General features: G+C 35.2%; 2 protein-coding genes across 3 annotated transcripts; both read right to left on the reverse strand.

Annotated features, from left to right (window-relative positions):
* Positions 1–548: 548 nt before the first annotated feature.
* On the reverse strand, positions 549–7,704 carry LOC105634950 (UDP-Glycosyltransferase superfamily protein). The gene is made up of 5 exons (XM_012217915.4): positions 7,548–7,704; positions 5,469–6,593; positions 3,593–4,455; positions 2,450–2,506; positions 549–1,142 (listed from the first exon to the last, which is right to left on the reverse strand). Exons 2-5 carry the CDS (start codon positions 6,466–6,468, stop codon positions 897–899), a joined length of 2,166 nt encoding a protein of 721 aa, XP_012073305.1. The 5' UTR covers positions 6,469–6,593; positions 7,548–7,704; the 3' UTR covers positions 549–896.
* A 1,646-nt stretch (positions 7,705–9,350) lies between these two features.
* On the reverse strand, positions 9,351–15,928 carry LOC105634952 (CASC3/Barentsz eIF4AIII binding protein). 2 transcript variants are annotated; one of them, XM_012217917.4, is made up of 11 exons: positions 14,881–15,928; positions 13,577–13,679; positions 12,421–13,480; positions 11,974–12,088; positions 11,568–11,690; positions 10,752–10,804; positions 10,595–10,637; positions 10,414–10,493; positions 10,259–10,337; positions 9,890–9,946; positions 9,351–9,798 (listed from the first exon to the last, which is right to left on the reverse strand). In XM_012217917.4, exons 1-8 carry the CDS (start codon positions 15,438–15,440, stop codon positions 10,451–10,453), a joined length of 2,100 nt encoding a protein of 699 aa, XP_012073307.1. In that variant the 5' UTR covers positions 15,441–15,928; the 3' UTR covers positions 9,351–9,798; positions 9,890–9,946; positions 10,259–10,337; positions 10,414–10,450. The 2 variants fall into 2 exon arrangements, with proteins under 2 accessions (XP_012073307.1, XP_012073306.1); XM_012217916.4 differs by having other exon boundaries at positions 9,890–9,978.
* Positions 15,929–16,173: the final 245 nt, after the last annotated feature.

Here is a 16,173-nt window from a genome sequence, read left to right on the forward strand (position 1 = left end):
TTCCAAAATGAGTGACCTTTTAAAAAAAATTTTATTTTATTCACGAAACAATTTTGGATACAATTGACGTCACATACGGAGGGGATAAATATTTTCCACATATTTGGGTAAGTTTCTATGTCATTGTCTTCAAAAGACAATTATAGTCCAACATTATGGTTGACCAAAAAAAGGGACGATTTATTAAATAAGCAAGCTGAAAGATATAGAATTCGATAACTTTCTTTTTGGTTCTTTTAACAAGATTATCGAAGGCGATGACCTTTTAGGGGTTCTTATATTGGGATTTGATCAAACACAGCCGGAGAAGGAAACAAAGGAATGGGGTTTGAGTATGCAGAAGCCCGTTAGTGAAAACTGGGCTTAGTAAAGAGGCCAAAACTACATTATATGAGCTGGTAAAGAAGCCCCTGTTTATCCTACATGTTTAGTGGAGATTATGTACGAATTGGTGTTTCTAGACAACTGACACTTCCTAACCCCTTGTCTGAAATAATTTAGTTACAGACTCATAGAACTTGATTTCATTATTATTGAATTTTGTAAGATTTAGTTATTAGGTGTAAAACAATTATTTTCATATATACCAAACACAACCTAAATTCCTTGGAAATCAACATTACAAACAATTAGCACTTCGAAATCACTGCCATCTATTTTCTGCGAGTGATTCAATGCAATGCAAGGAAGAATTATATGTACAACAAAGAGAACATCCTCATGGACAAACTTCAGAGCTCCATATTCAAAGCAAAATGACTGCAGCCTACAACTTCTAATCAAATTTCATTCCTTGTAATTTGATAAATTGCCGCCTTCTTAAATCTATTGGACAAGGTGAAGCTTCCTTCAAATTGAAAACCAATTAAAGAATTGGGTCTGGTTAACAGCAGATGTTATTTGACTCTCATGCATTTGTATAGAACATCTACGAATTTCTTGTACATTTGCCGCTTCAAGTACATTCTTTCTACATTTTTCCTTCCGTTCATCCCCATTTGCTCCCTTACAGATGGATTTTTCAGCAAATATCGCATATTTTGAGCAAGAACACGAGTTCCCAGACGCCCAACTGGATGAAGAAGTCCCGTTACATTGTGCTCAACGATTTCTTTTGTGCCTCCAGCATCTGTTCCGAGCACCTGCAATGTGTAATGCATAAGACGAAAATGCAATTGTGGTGTCACCTTCGCAAAAAATTCTATTTGCTGACATTACTTATTTAAAGAAAGATTTAGCATTCCATTGGACCGTCAGAATGAAAGAGGAATACACAACAAACAAAAAAAAAAAAATTTACAATCATACAAGAGCTCAACTCAATATCAAGTTCCAGTAAAACCATGAGCATTCCAAAAGTGATACAACGATGAAGATCAAGTAGTTTTACTAGGCAAAATCAGGTAACTTATCTTTAGTTTCAGAATTGTTCTAAAACTCTGTTTGCACTTTGCAGGCAATAATCCTTGCTACACTACACATTCCTTACTCTTTGTTTCTCATGTGCAATGGATGAATGGCCCTCCTCTTAGAACATTAATATATATATATATATATATATATATATATATATATAAAATCTTAACAGGGAAAAGGATAATTCTTGATACACGTATCTCACTCTTATTCCAAAACTTGTATTAACCACTGTTTGTTCACTTTTAAGACCCAAGGTTAGACTTAGAATCACATATAAGTACAAGCAGGCTGTTGGCTTTCGTGATATTTGATTGCAGAAATTATTTTTCCGGAAGGCAGCTGGGTATGTAACTTGGAATAAGCTATAATATACAAAATTATTTTTGTTTAGAGTGACCAAACTGATGTACCATATTTAATGCCATTTCCTTTAAGGTACTTGACAGGCAAATACTCATGCATGAGATGCAAGATTCATCCCTTCTACACTTGTCTAAAACTTAACCAATGAAACACATTGAAGAGCAATTTCCAGTGTAAGCATGGAATAAAGAAACAATGTGATTCCTGAAATATATGGGAAAAGTGAGACAGAGAGGTTGACAAGATTGTACAAGCTATGATTCTTGTTGAGAAGAAAATGATTAAAAACAAAATGTTAAACACGCTTTGTGTTTGGCCAGATAGACACCAGTTAATAAAGCATAAAAAGAAGATGAAAATTAGAACTCAATTAATCAACTAAGAAACCTTAATAGTTGCAAGGGAGATGGCATGCTCTCAAGTTTTATTGTAAAAGAGCCTGTATAAAAATATAATGAGTTGACACTCATTTTCAGAATCAGAAGTGGCTCAACTATACATGGAATGCATGATTCCAGTAACAGCAGGCCAGCAGAAAATTTTCATTGAAAAGAGTTGAAAAATGCCAATGCCATGGTATGCATTATTACAAATTAAATATTTCCATGAGTTGGGAATCAAGTTTAGCAGTGATAACAAAAATTAATATTTGTTAAGAATTGCTTACCGGAAGACCGAATGCCATTGCTTCAATTGTCACTCTCCCAAAGGTTTCTCCAACACCCTGTGAATGAACCCAAAATAATACGTGATTTATGATATCACTACAGAATAATTTCATGGGTTATTAATAAGCAAACACCATAAATTAAATTTTAAAAAACAATAACAATTAGTGCAACTGAACTGCACAAGTAATCTGGCATGAAATTGATATATATAATCTTCTTTAGTTTTTTCCAAAAATTGAACATAGCTGCAATAATAATAAAAGACTGCTACGACTAAATACTGTTTGGAAATAATGAACATCAGAAATGCTGGGGAAGCATAGCTATATGTATTCATGACTCTTGAAGAAAACAAAATCTAAAATGATGAACACAACCAATCACTTCTTGTTCAAGAAGAAAAGCCATGAAAGAATATTGCTGAACCTAACATAGATGAAATCTTCAAAGGTGATTATGAATGAAACCAGAACTTAGAATGCTGTTGTGAAGTTCTCAATAAATTCAACATTATTAAGCATAATGCAGAAAATTTTGGCAAGTGAAGTTCTCAGTGAACCACAGAATGTAATACACTATTTTATGAGTTTTGGACTTTGAAAAGCTTTCTTCTGCATGTCAACCCAACATTAACTCCAGGTCCTTTTCCTAGTAGCTTATGAGACTACATGTCAACAAAGGACAAAAATATTAAAAAGATAAGTTGCTTAAACTAAACAAAGAAGCTACAAAAGCAACACTAATATCATATTTCCCTTTTAATACTTGAGTTACTGCATCTTTAGTGGGTGATAGAAATAAACTACTTCACTGCTTGGAGAACTCTAGTAGAACAAAAAATCATTCTCAGATGCATGCTACCCCTGTTTTAAGGGGCAAATTATAGTTACAAAATGAGCAGAATAACCTTTCTCACATGGAGGCTTACTCTTATTTTATGATTAATAAAAGAAACCTTAAACAACAAAGGGAAATGAAAAATCGTAATCACATTAGCCATGTCAAAGAAATCCATCGGCACCATAAGATGCACATTTATTAATCTAAACTTACATCCTCACATTGGCGTGTTTGATGGCAAACATGCAGTGGTTGTGCATGCAACCATAAATTAGTAAAAGGCTATGTGTTTGAAATACCTGGGAGTTTATAACATAAACATCTGCTGCAGAGTAAAGTGAAGCAACACGTGTAGTTGCTGGAGTCCAAAGCACTGACTTTGACAAGTTTGAATTCTCAGACATGTATCTAAGCATTTCCTTGACATAGAGCACCTTATTACTCTTAGATCCAACAGAACCAATAAGAATTTTAAGATGCTGTTCTGGTGCTTCAAAATTAGACAGCACTTTCCTCTTTTTGCGCCTCCTGTTAAACAGTCGGCCTAGATGTGAGACTTTCTTCTTAGGAGCTTTCAACCTCATAGGAGACTTGCTGGGGTGATCTAAACTATTTGGAAATTCATCTGTCTTTTCTGAGTCCTGTAACAAGGCCCTTAAGTGATGTTTTGCAGCTAAGGTAGATCCTTCATCTATATCCATCGAAGTTGTTACTTTCTGCAAAGGGTTTGGTTCAATCAACAATTGTGCTGATTCAAGAAGTAGGAGTTGACCTTTTCCAGGGTTTATACTGCTGAGGGACATGACAAGCACATCATTATCTGTCAATCCCATTTCTTTTCTAACAGTATCTCGTAGCAACTGCCTCTTCTCCAGCATCTTCTGAGTGGTAGTTGATGGAGTATTTAATGAACAAGCAATGCCAGCAGCAAAAGCTAGTTCATCATTAATAGAAAGTTGAACTATTGCAGGTGGAGATCTCAACTTAATGTTTTCTTCGTTGCACCAAGATAGCCATTGTTTCGACTGAGATTCAGACAGAAAGACCAGCATCTTTACTCTGTTAAGGACAACCTTTGACCGATCAAAGTACTCTCGCCGATTTTCCATAATCCACCAAACAATTTGACTGCCGCCAGCTGGGAAGCGAGCAATATATTGATCTGAAACCAAAATACAGCAAGGTTACAGAAACTTCAGCATTTGCAAAAAGTTTCAATACAGACCAGCTATCCTAGCTCAGTTCCAGAAGAAGACTCATCAATGGTAAAAAGTATTCTTTTCAAAACCTAACTAATGTAGAAGAAAAATCTTGGTGGTAAAGAAGAAAGACTTGAAATTAACTGTAACAACAATTTTATTCAGTGAGGCAAAAGATAAAGCACTGCAAAAGCTAACATATGATTTAGAGTCATCATAACATGAGATTCCAGACTCACCACATTTTCTTATAGAACCAAATCTGTTTCAGCACAAAACAGGCTCAATTGTTCTGTCATTTCGATAAAAGGCACTTGCCTAACTCTATGTCTACTATTACATAAAAGTTAATATATCCAATCAAATGCAGACAAGGAACTCAGATCATCCAGATCATCAGCAGAGACTTGATTCAATATACTGATAAACAACACGTAAACAATAGAATTCTACCAAGAACAATAGAATTCCATCTATCTTCCACCAACAGTAAAAGATAATTTTGACATAAATAATTATGGCACATGCACATCTGATCAACCACAGTCAGCTCAGCCCATTTACAGAGGGAGAGAAGTGGGTATACGGAAGACAGTATATTTTTACTGAATAAAATCCCATTTTTTATGTACTCTGAACTTGTTATCATTAGCAAAAAATGTGTAAGCATGGAAATCAAACATAAAATTCACTTGGCAATCATTATGCTAATGCTAAGCATGGCCAAAACATGTTTGTGACAACACAGTCTGAGTTCCACTAGAGACATTGGAAATTATATAAACATAGGTTCAAGATTTATTATCAAAAGATTTTAGATTTTTAGTTGGAGTACAAGGATTTCTTTATACATCCTATGACTGGTTAGTCAATAAGGCATCACAAAGATATATTTCACAATTCAATCTTTGCATTTTGTTCCAAGATCTCTAAAAGGTAGCGTACAAATAATCAATGGCAGAAAAGGGTTTCATACCTATCCATGATGCGCATACTGCAGATCCTGCAATCACAAGATCTGCTTTCATGGCAGTTTTGAAGCTGAGGTCAGCTTTGTCCTCAAGCACTTTGATCCTTCTCCTGGCAAGCTCTGGCATCAAACCACCCTTTTTGCTTAGAACTACAGCTGAAACTGTGGCTCCACAGCTCAGAAACTCTGTTGCTAACTCCATCATTGACAGTGGAGCGCCAGTCATTGAGAGCTCATGGAATATGAGTACAAATTTTCTAGACCACACAAGGCGTGCAAAGTCACCCTTCCTGTCACAAGTTCCTGTTCGCTTCTCAGGACTCCATTCCAAAACTCTATCCTCTGTTGACCCAAATGGACCAAAAAGAAAACCATAAGAAGTATTTGTCTGGGGAATGTCTGGTTCCTGTACTTCTACGTCATTGTTTTCGACCTTTACTGTTGCCTTATGTTTGTCACGTCCTTTACTGCGTAACCTGCGGCCTGCTCTCCTACTCCTCTTCTTTGAGGAAGAAACTTTGTTCTGATCAGAAGAAACATTTTTTCCCCTTTTAGTCAAAATCACTCCTATCCTTCTACCATCCGCTTCTTGAATCTCAATGGTCCCATTATTTTTTACAGCTACAGAACTATCATTGGCAAGCAAATCTCGTCGTTTATTCTGTTCAGTGTCTGAAATCTCATTTCCAGGTTTACCTCCAAACCCCAGAAACTCATCCTTGTTATCACCATGAGCCCACCTTGACTGGACATAAAACCCAAGATAGGCCCATAGAGTAATCAGAAGTAACCAATACACTAATCGATTGCTCCGAAACCACTGTGAACCTCCGATACTTCTGCCCTCTCTTCGTGGAGTTCGGCTGGAATTCAACCTCCGAAATGTGGGGGAATTCTTAGGTGTTGATCTTCCTGACAGTGTGGACTTAATGCTGCCACCAGACCTTAATGATGATTGCCTAACAACATTTACATGCAAATCTCCTCTGACCATTCCTTCCTCCATTTGCTTCTTCAACTATATTCCAACGGAGAAAAGCTTAATCGACATTGCTTGTTTGATATTTATTGACCAAAATCAGCAAAATTAAAAACATTCACTTAAACTTAGAAGTGGCCCGGCAGATTTACCTGAAAAAAATCGAAAGAAAAATAATAAGTTCCTTTTCCTCCTACAAAACAACAGATGAAGACAAAGTATAAAGCTTTATTTACTTTCTGAAGATATTTTCTCAAATTTTCTGTTATTTTTCAATATTTTATTTCCTTCTCTCAGCAACCAATCAGAGGTCTAAGTGACAAAGAATTACATTGAAAAAGAAGAAAATTAAAAGCTACAAAACATTCCGCCTTAATGCTGAATAAAAAGTGGGGAAAAAGATCTCTACATCAGTGAAATTTTAGTTGTCTAAGGTCTAATCAATAAAAGTCAAGCTCAACGTTTCATTTCTTTTTTTTTTTTTTTTTTTTTCTCTTTTGTTCTTTTTCCTACACTTCTTTTTGCCCAAAAAGAAAGCTTAACCAAACAAAGAACTTTATATTTCTAGATACTTCTGAACCGAAATTCTCAGTTTATCTGACAGAAAATCTCCCCACGTTCTTCCATTTTCCTACACTTTCTAAGCAACCAAATAGAGCCATAATAACAAACTTTAAAGATCCATTTCTTGATTAAGCAACACTATTAGAATCTTAGGCTGTCGTTTGTTCATCATTTATCAACATGTAAAGCTACGATCATTAACCAAACTTAGTGTTCCAAGAAAGCAAAGTTACTCAGTGAGTTCCAATCTATAAACATATTTAGAAATCAATTCTTCCCTACAATATCCTACATTTTCTCAGCAACTAAACACGACATATAGTATCTCAGAACACTTCAAAGCTACTCAAGGCACCCAATAAGAAACGAATTGGCAATCTTTGGAAGTTACTTTGTTCTTTGAAGTGTCCAATGTATCAAACCCTAAATGATCAAATTTATTAAGAAAAAGACTGTAAAAGAACTGCTAATGTTCAAGATTCAGTAACAAACTAAGTTGATGTCGAAGCTAAAAGAGACAGTTAAAGAATAAAACACATTACTTCGATCTTTAGAGTAAGAAACTGAAGATCTCTGTTCTTGATTCTTCTTCGGATTCGGAGAGCTATTAGAGAGAGAAAGAGTAGAGAATTGCAGAGTCTGCAAGTAGAGAGGATTTAGGGAGACAGATTTGTCTTAGCAGTGAAATATGAAAATCATTTTGCGAAAGATGGATCGTACGTGCGAGTCAACACGTGTCATTCATGAGTTGGCAGTGGTAGCCTACAGCAATACTGTAGGATTAATCGTGTTCGTTGTATACGTGGCTTGCAAGTACGTTGTTGTTTACTACAATCGAGGGGGTCGAGGGCTATGATATGTGGAGATTTTCTACTGTGTTGATTCTGGGCCCATTATGTTTGTCGGCGTGACATTAAGGTTGATCTTGGCCGTTGATTCCTCCAAGAGTCCACTTGCAATTCAAATGATTGTAGCCGTTAGATTTGATAATGTGATTATGTACACTATATATACTAGTAGTAATTAAAAGGCAGCAATACAAGCATTGATGTTGCAGCTCATAGACGACGACTTTTTTTTATTAATTAATTGTTTACACTCCTATATTAAAATATAAATTTTTTATAAAAATTATAAAAAAAACTTAATTCTTCTAAATTATAATAATAAAATCTATGAATCATTTGATTAAATTACCTTTTATTTCAAAATTAAAACTAACTTGTAAAAATAACTATTGTATTTAATATAAATAAGAATGATATTGAAAAAACATAATTTAATTTTATATTTTAAAATAAGATAATTACTCTAAAGTGACTTATATCTTGAGTTGGAGGTTTTAACTTTTTTAAACTAATAAATTCTTTTTAAGAAAAGCATGAACAACAAACAAATAACATGAATGGCAATACTTGTACTTATATTACTTATAAAATCTTTCAAAACATATACTATAGGTTAAAATAATATATTGTTCTTTAATGTAGTATAAATAAAATAAATAAAATCACTTATAGTTTATTAAATACTCCCTCCGTATAAAAAAAATAGTTCATATATATTTTTTTTAAATAGTCCACTTTTATTTTTTGCATTATAATTAATTCTTAAATTATCTATTATACATTTATTAAAAATTATATGAATAAAATTGTCTTTTATCTTTTTAGAACAAAGAAAGTATATCATCCAAATTGCCAGTTTTCAAAACTTTAATTACGAAATATATCATTTTATTGACAGGAAGGATGGAATTGTTTTATGATAAGCTTAAATAATAGAAATTATTAGTGTATCATTTCCCCACCTCATCGGGAATAACATTTTGTTTTTATATAATTATTTATTAAAGTAGTTGTAATGAAAGCTATGTTACTATAAGTATAATATATATACCACCTCAAATTAAATTTTTAGGTTTTAATCTCCCTTCTCCAACGCTCAAAACAAATAAACATGCTCTAAAGTTAAGAATGGCATACTTTTGAATAAGCAGACGCTAGGACCATTTGAACTGATAGAAACTCCCCAGAGTCCCACTCCCAAATGAAACGTTTGCCTGCTAAAATTTTCATTAACCCTAAAAACCCCATAAACAAAGTTTAAACGAATTCTCTTAGACAATAAAGGTAATCGGGATTTTAATTCTTACCTAAAGATTAAAAAAATAAAATAAAATAAAAAGAGTAAACTTCTCCAAAGGCGTTAGGTGTGCTAGATAGAGCTGCATCTATTTTAAAATCCAAGTGCCGAGATTTTATCAGATTCAGAACTTTATAACCCAGCAACTCAAAATTGGTACATCACAAAGTTAATAGGTCACCATCAAACTCAAAAAAAAATCAAAACTAAAAAAATATATATATTTCTCGCAGGAAACTTATTGTCATAGTTAATCAGAACATGAACAGGAGGAATATATATAGATCATAGCCACATTCCATAGCTTTTGAGTAACTTCTGTCAACACAATACATGCCCACTGGACAAATAAATTTTCTACCCTGCAGTATCTCAGCAAGTACTCAAGTCCTCGTCTAAATAAAAATCCCACATAAAAACGTTACTCTCGAAACCAGACTCAACCACAAAGTTAAGGTCATCAAAGTCCAACTGGAAAACTCAAACACCATCTACTTAGATAAATAGGAACACTCAACTTCACCGAGAAAACTGCTTCTGCACAATAGTTCTTGTTCTTTTTCAAATTTTTTTTAGTATAATAGTTTTTGGAGAAGCCCGCATATAATTTTTCTCAAGCTTCATTAAAAACCCAAGCCACAAGAAAACCTGTAAGCAACAAATGAGGCAAAATATCAATTTTATCCAAAGTGCCCCATGAAGCTAATAAATCAAAGGGATCATTTTGTGATGTTCATACCTCACATTTAAACAAGAAACTACCACCCGTCAAGCCACAATTATGTTCTCAAATTGACTGCAGCATGAGCAGGTGTTCGTTAAATATAACTGCAACATTCAAACAAAGAAAGAGAGGTAGAGTTCAAATACCAAGGCATGAATAAAAAGATACTTACTACAAGGCTAAAAGGGTGCTCATGCAATTCATCAATACATATCATAAATTTTTTACTTTTTAGTTTCTGGTTTATCCTCCTCAGTTATGACAATTTAAACAAGCGAGTTAAAAAAAAAAGTAACAGATTCTTCAATGAAGTCTACCTTTGTAATTTAAGAAAAAAAAAGTGGCAAATTTCTTCAGGTAGACAAGCGGACAGAAAGAATTTACCTAAAATATCCTGGAACTTAATGCGACCCAGAGCATTCCAGAACATAAGCTAGAGAAAACAAAGGGCCTGATCAAGGGCCTGCATCACCACAAAACTACAATTAAGAATTTTGCAACCTTTAAACAATATAAAAGATTGATTAAGCAAACTTAACCTTAATCTGCTTATTACTCAAATATGGTCCCTCTTATCTAAGTACTTGTACTTGGCTGCTTAAAATCCATCTCAGAGTATCTGAAAAAGAAAAGGAAAATAATCCAAAAACATTAAACTAGGGAATCACATGCCTAAGAAGAAAACAAGCAAGTCCCTTGGCAAGGCCATATTCTACTTGCCTGCGAGGCTTTTGCCGTTGTCCAAACTCCTCATTCATAAGCTCTGCAAAGGGAACAAGTTAGCTTCTATATAAAACAATAATAATGACAAGGCATGACGTGATCTAGCTCAACAAGTATGAAATACAAAAGGATGAAAGATAAGATCAAGTCTTACCAGGTCTTTGGGAAGGTTTCCATTCATTGGACTTGCTAGTATTATTTTCCTTGCTGGAAAAAATAAAAAAGAAGGCACCATCAAGCTTCAGCAAATCATATGTCAATAAAACCTCTACTTCAGCCAGGACTAATATGGCAACATGTATATGCAAGTGAAAAGTAAACACATGCTAACAAAAAGGTCATAGAAACATCAAGGAAAATACTTTTGCATGGGACATGAAAACTCAGGTCTTCACATATGACAAATGGAATGCTTCTTCAGACAAACAATACTTGTAACTAATAAAAGCAAACACAAGAAGTGAATTAGGAAAGCAAAATCTAAAAAATTTTAGACCAGGCAGTCACAAAAACACATTTCAACGCATCAAAAACTGATGGAGAGCCGCTAGACAAGTATCATCCAATATATAAGTCAAATTTGCATGATGATGTCCCATCTCTGCAGCTTCGAGAATATGAAGAACAATAAATCAATGAATTGCCTTTCAGAGTTCAACTACTCACACTGGCATGTGCATAATTAAGCACATCTTAAGCTGAAGACTTGACAAAAGACATGCATAACACAAAATGACAAATGGTTTCACCTACATCCACATATATTTTTCGTGTAGCATTTTATTTCATATACATACTTATGCACGCAAGCATCCACATCTACATTTCATCATGATTAAGTTTAGGACAAAAAGTAAACATATGAATTTCAATAAACACAATCTCACCTAAGCGAAAGCATAATGAACAAAAGAGGTACCGTTCCCAAAAAAGCAAATGACAATTTCAATGGAAAAGACAGGCTGCAAACCTTGAAGAACTCGCAGAAGATGTCTGTCCGGATGGGCGAGTATGATAAGCATCTTCAACAGCAATATAAGGTGAACAATAAGTAGCCCCTAAAGCTCCAGCAGCACCAGCTAAAACTGGTAGCCTAAACATCATTAAGATCATGGCCACTATTACTACTCTTAAAATACAACTTCTAAAAATACAAAATGAAAACTTAAAGAAGGTTAATAATAACAAGTTTGATAACGACAGTAGGAAAGAAAACAAACAAAAAAAAAAAAAAAAAAGAGAGAGAGAGAGAAAATCAGTTGTTCTCTTATAACTAATGAAAGACATTATTACCGTCATAAAGAATACAAAAGATCTAAAATCCAAAAATCCTTAGATGAGCAGTGTACCACTCGAAAGAAAAAAAACCATTATACCATGTCATTTCTGAATTTCCTAAACCAAGTTGAGGTTGAGCAACATATCCAGGAAATGCCATGCCAACTGCAGGAACTCCAATACCACCAGGATGCTGGCCCCCAAATTGCATAACTGCAAGCCAATCATCCAAATCACGTATACAACACTTTCAATCTTTTGTTTCTTAAGGAACACAATGAGGGAACTAACCATTAGTAAGCAATGGTAAATATCTTTTCCAGGCCATAAAATAAACAGAATAAAAAATAAGAAGCTTTAAAGTTTTAACAATATAATAAGACAAGAAAAACAACAAAAAATTTAATTAAAAAAATCAATTTAAAAAAAAAAAAAAAAAGAAACCAGCTTGGGTGAATGCTATATGTGAAACTCCCAATCTTCCAAATATTTTTAGAATTCCTGTTTCTCCGAGATATCAGAAAATGTGATCCAAAAATCTATACCTGGCAAGAAGGCTGGAGCTGCAGGGAAGTTTTGATCACCATGACCAACACCCATATTTCCTGCGCCTCCCATTACCTGTGCTCCACCATACAGAAAAGAGCCTCTTCCGCTCCCCTGAATACTTCCTTTTCCCTTTCCGACTAATGCACCTCTAGATTTACTTGATTCTGAAGTGGTTTCTGCCTCTCCAGAATCATAAGAACTTATTGACATAGCTGTTTTGGGTGGCGAAGAAGCTTGAGATCCACTACCAGAACGCTGGCCCAACTGCTGAAGAGGAGCTTGAACTGTAGGTTGGGCACGATTCTGAGCAGGACTTCGCTGAACAGGATGGGGCTGCATTGAAGATGATACTCTGCCAACTTGGTTCTGCAAAGGGGCTGGCTGATGATAAGTCATCTGTCCTGAAAGAGCCACACCCCTTCCTTGAGTTCTAGAATGAGAGGATTGCATGTTATTGACCAATGAAGATCTAGATGGTGGAATTTGTATAGTGTTCAAGGGCTTGCCAGCAGTTGAAGTAACAGGATCATCAATGCAAAGCTTGTCAATACCAACAGAATCGGCTACATTCTTTCCCCTCATCAATGCACCAGCTTGCTGCATAGAGAAACTTTCATCTACAACAGAATTTCGAAGATTCCTGCTTGTACCTCCAGGTTGGACATCCCTTTTCTGAGTCAGAGTGATCTCATTATTTGAAGAACCAGAAGGATAAAAAGGAGGAGAGGCAGAACTCAAGCTTGAATGTTTTCTAGCAGGAGGCACTTGATCAGATTCTGTATTTGACATTGGTGTGAAAACTCTCCCAGAACTACCATGTGAAATTTTCTCAAACGGCTTTTCTGGCTGTTTGTTTTTTGTTGGAGGTGCCTGACTACTGCTCTTCCACGTAGGTTCATACTTTCTAGGCCCTCTACCTCTCACACCTTTTGGTGCCTGGTTCTGATTGGTACCATTGCTGAACACCTTAGATTTGTTCCTACGGGCATATCCACGGTCTGGAACTCGATTTTTTGCACCACGACCTCGAAAATTACCTTTAGAACCTCTCCTTCCCTGAAATTATTTTTAAAGGGCACTTTCAAAAAGAGAGAACAAAACGAGAGATGGAAGAAATAAGATTCTCATCCATTGTTGATATAAAATTTTCACCTGTTCATAATGCCTTTCCTGCAAATTCATCTCCTCAAATTTGTCATGACCCCATTTCTTATCATCTTTGGACTCCCACAACTTCCTTCCACCATATGTTCGCCTAACCCAAGTATGATATCATTTTAAATTACTCATTGATAGCAGGTAAAATGAGATGGGAGCATTAACAACACGAAAATACAAAATATGAAAGTTATGGACCAAAAAGAACAGGCTTGATCAAGCATAGATACAAAGCTAGACTCAAACAAAATTTACATCTTCATATTGTTGCCTAATTGTCCATCCATTGCAAAGTCAAAAGAGTTAGCCATTGCGATAATGTAGTTTCTAATGCCAACATCCAAGCAAAATAAATGTTATACCAGGGGATCAAGAAAGCAGAATCTTTCTCAGCTCAAAAGCAAAGTATGTACAAAAACACAAACATAAAAATGATGCAGCACCAAAACCTTAATAAACCCTGACTGCACCATTTGGGCTTATGCACGTAATGTAATTGTAATGATACTATCATCCAGGTCAAAACGAAGATCTAACTAGGGATATTCAGATTCAAACAGTACCGTTGTCATTCAGAAAACAAAAAGAGAAAAAAAAATCCATTGCTTAAATTAAAAAAAAAAAATGTTTCTTCTTGAGGAAATCCCACAAGTACTTAAAAACCATGACAAAGAGATATGTAACTCAAATAATGTATTAAGGCAATGCTTAAAATTCTAGGATAACTGCAATTTAAGGAGAATATGTATGGATATACTATACCAACTACCATGAACATAAGCTCCAAGAGCCATCAAAATCTAAACAGGCAAACCAAATGTACAAGTTCAAGCATGAGAATTTATTTTTATCATCTAGCAGTGAGGCACCGACTCTAAATTAGATAATAGGTTATAAACATTTCACTACATCAAATTGCATGCAAATTCTTTTTATCTCTCTCTTTAAAAAAAAAAAAATATATATATATATATATATCCCTTAATTCTAACCAGTCTTATGCATAGTCACGCAGAGAAATTTGGAGATAAATATAAAATTGGTTCTCAGATATTATATTACTAGTTGAAAATTTTACACCATAACACAGTCAATGAAAAGTTTAGGTTATCCCTAAAAACATAAATTAGTGCATCAAAAAAATCATTATTAACCCCCAGCCCAATATTTAATAACTGTTCACTTCATGATTTTACATACCAAAAATGCCAAAAACAACAGAAACAAAAAAAGGAAACGTTGCCAATAGTTAACTACGAACCAATTATAGACTTATAGTCAAAGATGTCAAATAATACCTGTGTCTACCACCAGCATTGTCCCTAAACCGGTCATCATGCATGTAAAAAGCCCCAGCAGTAGGTACTGCAAATGGTTCATTCTCTTTTTTCCCCTCTTCATCCTCCTCCCCTTGGACATGATCATCCTCTGCTTTAACCTCTACCCCGTCTTCCTCCACCACCTTCCTCACATCCACTTCTTTCTTGTTAATCTCCACCACACCATCACCGGTACTCCCTCCTCTCTCCTCATGCCTTTCTTTCCCTTCCTCAAACCTATCAATGTCATCTTCCTCATCCTCATAAACTTCTTCCTCTTCATCTTCATAAACCTCTTCTTCCTCATCTTCTTCTTCCCCCTCTAATTCCTCTTCATCATCATCATCATATTCTGCAGCCCCACCCTGACCGTCAGATTCATCAGAGTGAATGGGAGCCCTCCGATCCATCCTGGGTTTCTCTTCTCCCTCGCCTTCCTCATCGTCGCTTGCCGCTTTACGCCTCCTCATTCCCAGAAGGCGCTTTTCCTCCTCGGGATCGCTCTCATATTCAACGTCCTCCTCGCCTACCTTCGACATAAAAACAAAGCCTAGAAGTCGCGAGCTTTAACACCAATTTAGAGACAATTAAAAGCCAATAAAAAAACTAAGTGAAAAAACTAACTTCCTCAGAGACTAAATGTTAATTAATAGTATAAACTCCAAAGTCAATTCGAACTAAAAAACGGCCCTTAAACAGACACAGATTAGTGAGAACCTTATGCAATCAAAGGCCCCAAAACCGTAACTTTCTCACAAGCCAAAAAGCCAAATTAAGAAATTCAGGTCAACCAAAACCAGAAAAACCCTAAAATTCTAAATTCTCGAATACACCAGACACCAATTCGAGATAATGAGAATAAATCGAAACCCCAAAATCCTAAAATGGAAGAAAATTAGGGTTCAAGTGCTTCCGGATCTAGTAGGACAAATCCCTGCGAACCCTAGATTTTGCTAGATAGATTTTGAGAATTTTTTTTTATTATTCTTCGGTGTTTGCGTCATAAATAGAAGAGGAAGAGGGAAAGAAAAGGAAGAGACAATTTATCCGAGAAGGAGAAGAGAAGTCATACGAGGGTATATAATGAATTTAAAAAATTATAGAAGGATATTTTTGTAAATGTATGGTTCCCCTGGGGACGACACGTGATATGGGTATTAGCTGTTATTGCACTCGAACACGTAAGAGGTGCTTACGTAGTAAATCACATGTCTCTGTTGGTTGTGTTGCTAAGGTGAATCTCTTGTCTAACTGTAGTATTTAGACCAACGG

Source organism: Jatropha curcas, chromosome 1, assembly GCF_041381405.1.
Source record: "Jatropha curcas cultivar XTBG-Jc1 chromosome 1, XTBG_Jcur_1.0, whole genome shotgun sequence".
Taxonomy (NCBI): Eukaryota; Viridiplantae; Streptophyta; class Magnoliopsida; order Malpighiales; family Euphorbiaceae; genus Jatropha; species Jatropha curcas.

Bases quoted from the DNA above. Each gene is read 5' to 3' on its own strand.
- LOC105634952 (XM_012217917.4), bottom strand. From the start codon at position 15,440: ATGTCGAAGGTAGGCGAGGAGGACGTTGAATATGAGAGCGATCCCGAG. The intron at 13,481-13,576 runs GTGAAAATTTTA...AAATAATTTCAG, and splicing joins AGGAAAGGCATTATGAACAG to GGAAGGAGAGGTTCTAAAGG. The intron at 12,089-12,420 runs GTATAGATTTTT...ATTGGCTTGCAG, and splicing joins AGCTCCAGCCTTCTTGCCAG to TTATGCAATTTGGGGGCCAG.
- LOC105634950 (XM_012217915.4), bottom strand. From the start codon at position 6,468: ATGGAGGAAGGAATGGTCAGAGGAGATTTGCATGTAAATGTTGTTAGG. The intron at 2,507-3,592 runs GTATTTCAAACA...GTTCATTCACAG, and splicing joins TTTATGTTATAAACTCCCAG to GGTGTTGGAGAAACCTTTGG. The intron at 1,143-2,449 runs GTAAGCAATTCT...TACACATTGCAG, and splicing joins CAATGGCATTCGGTCTTCCG to GTGCTCGGAACAGATGCTGG.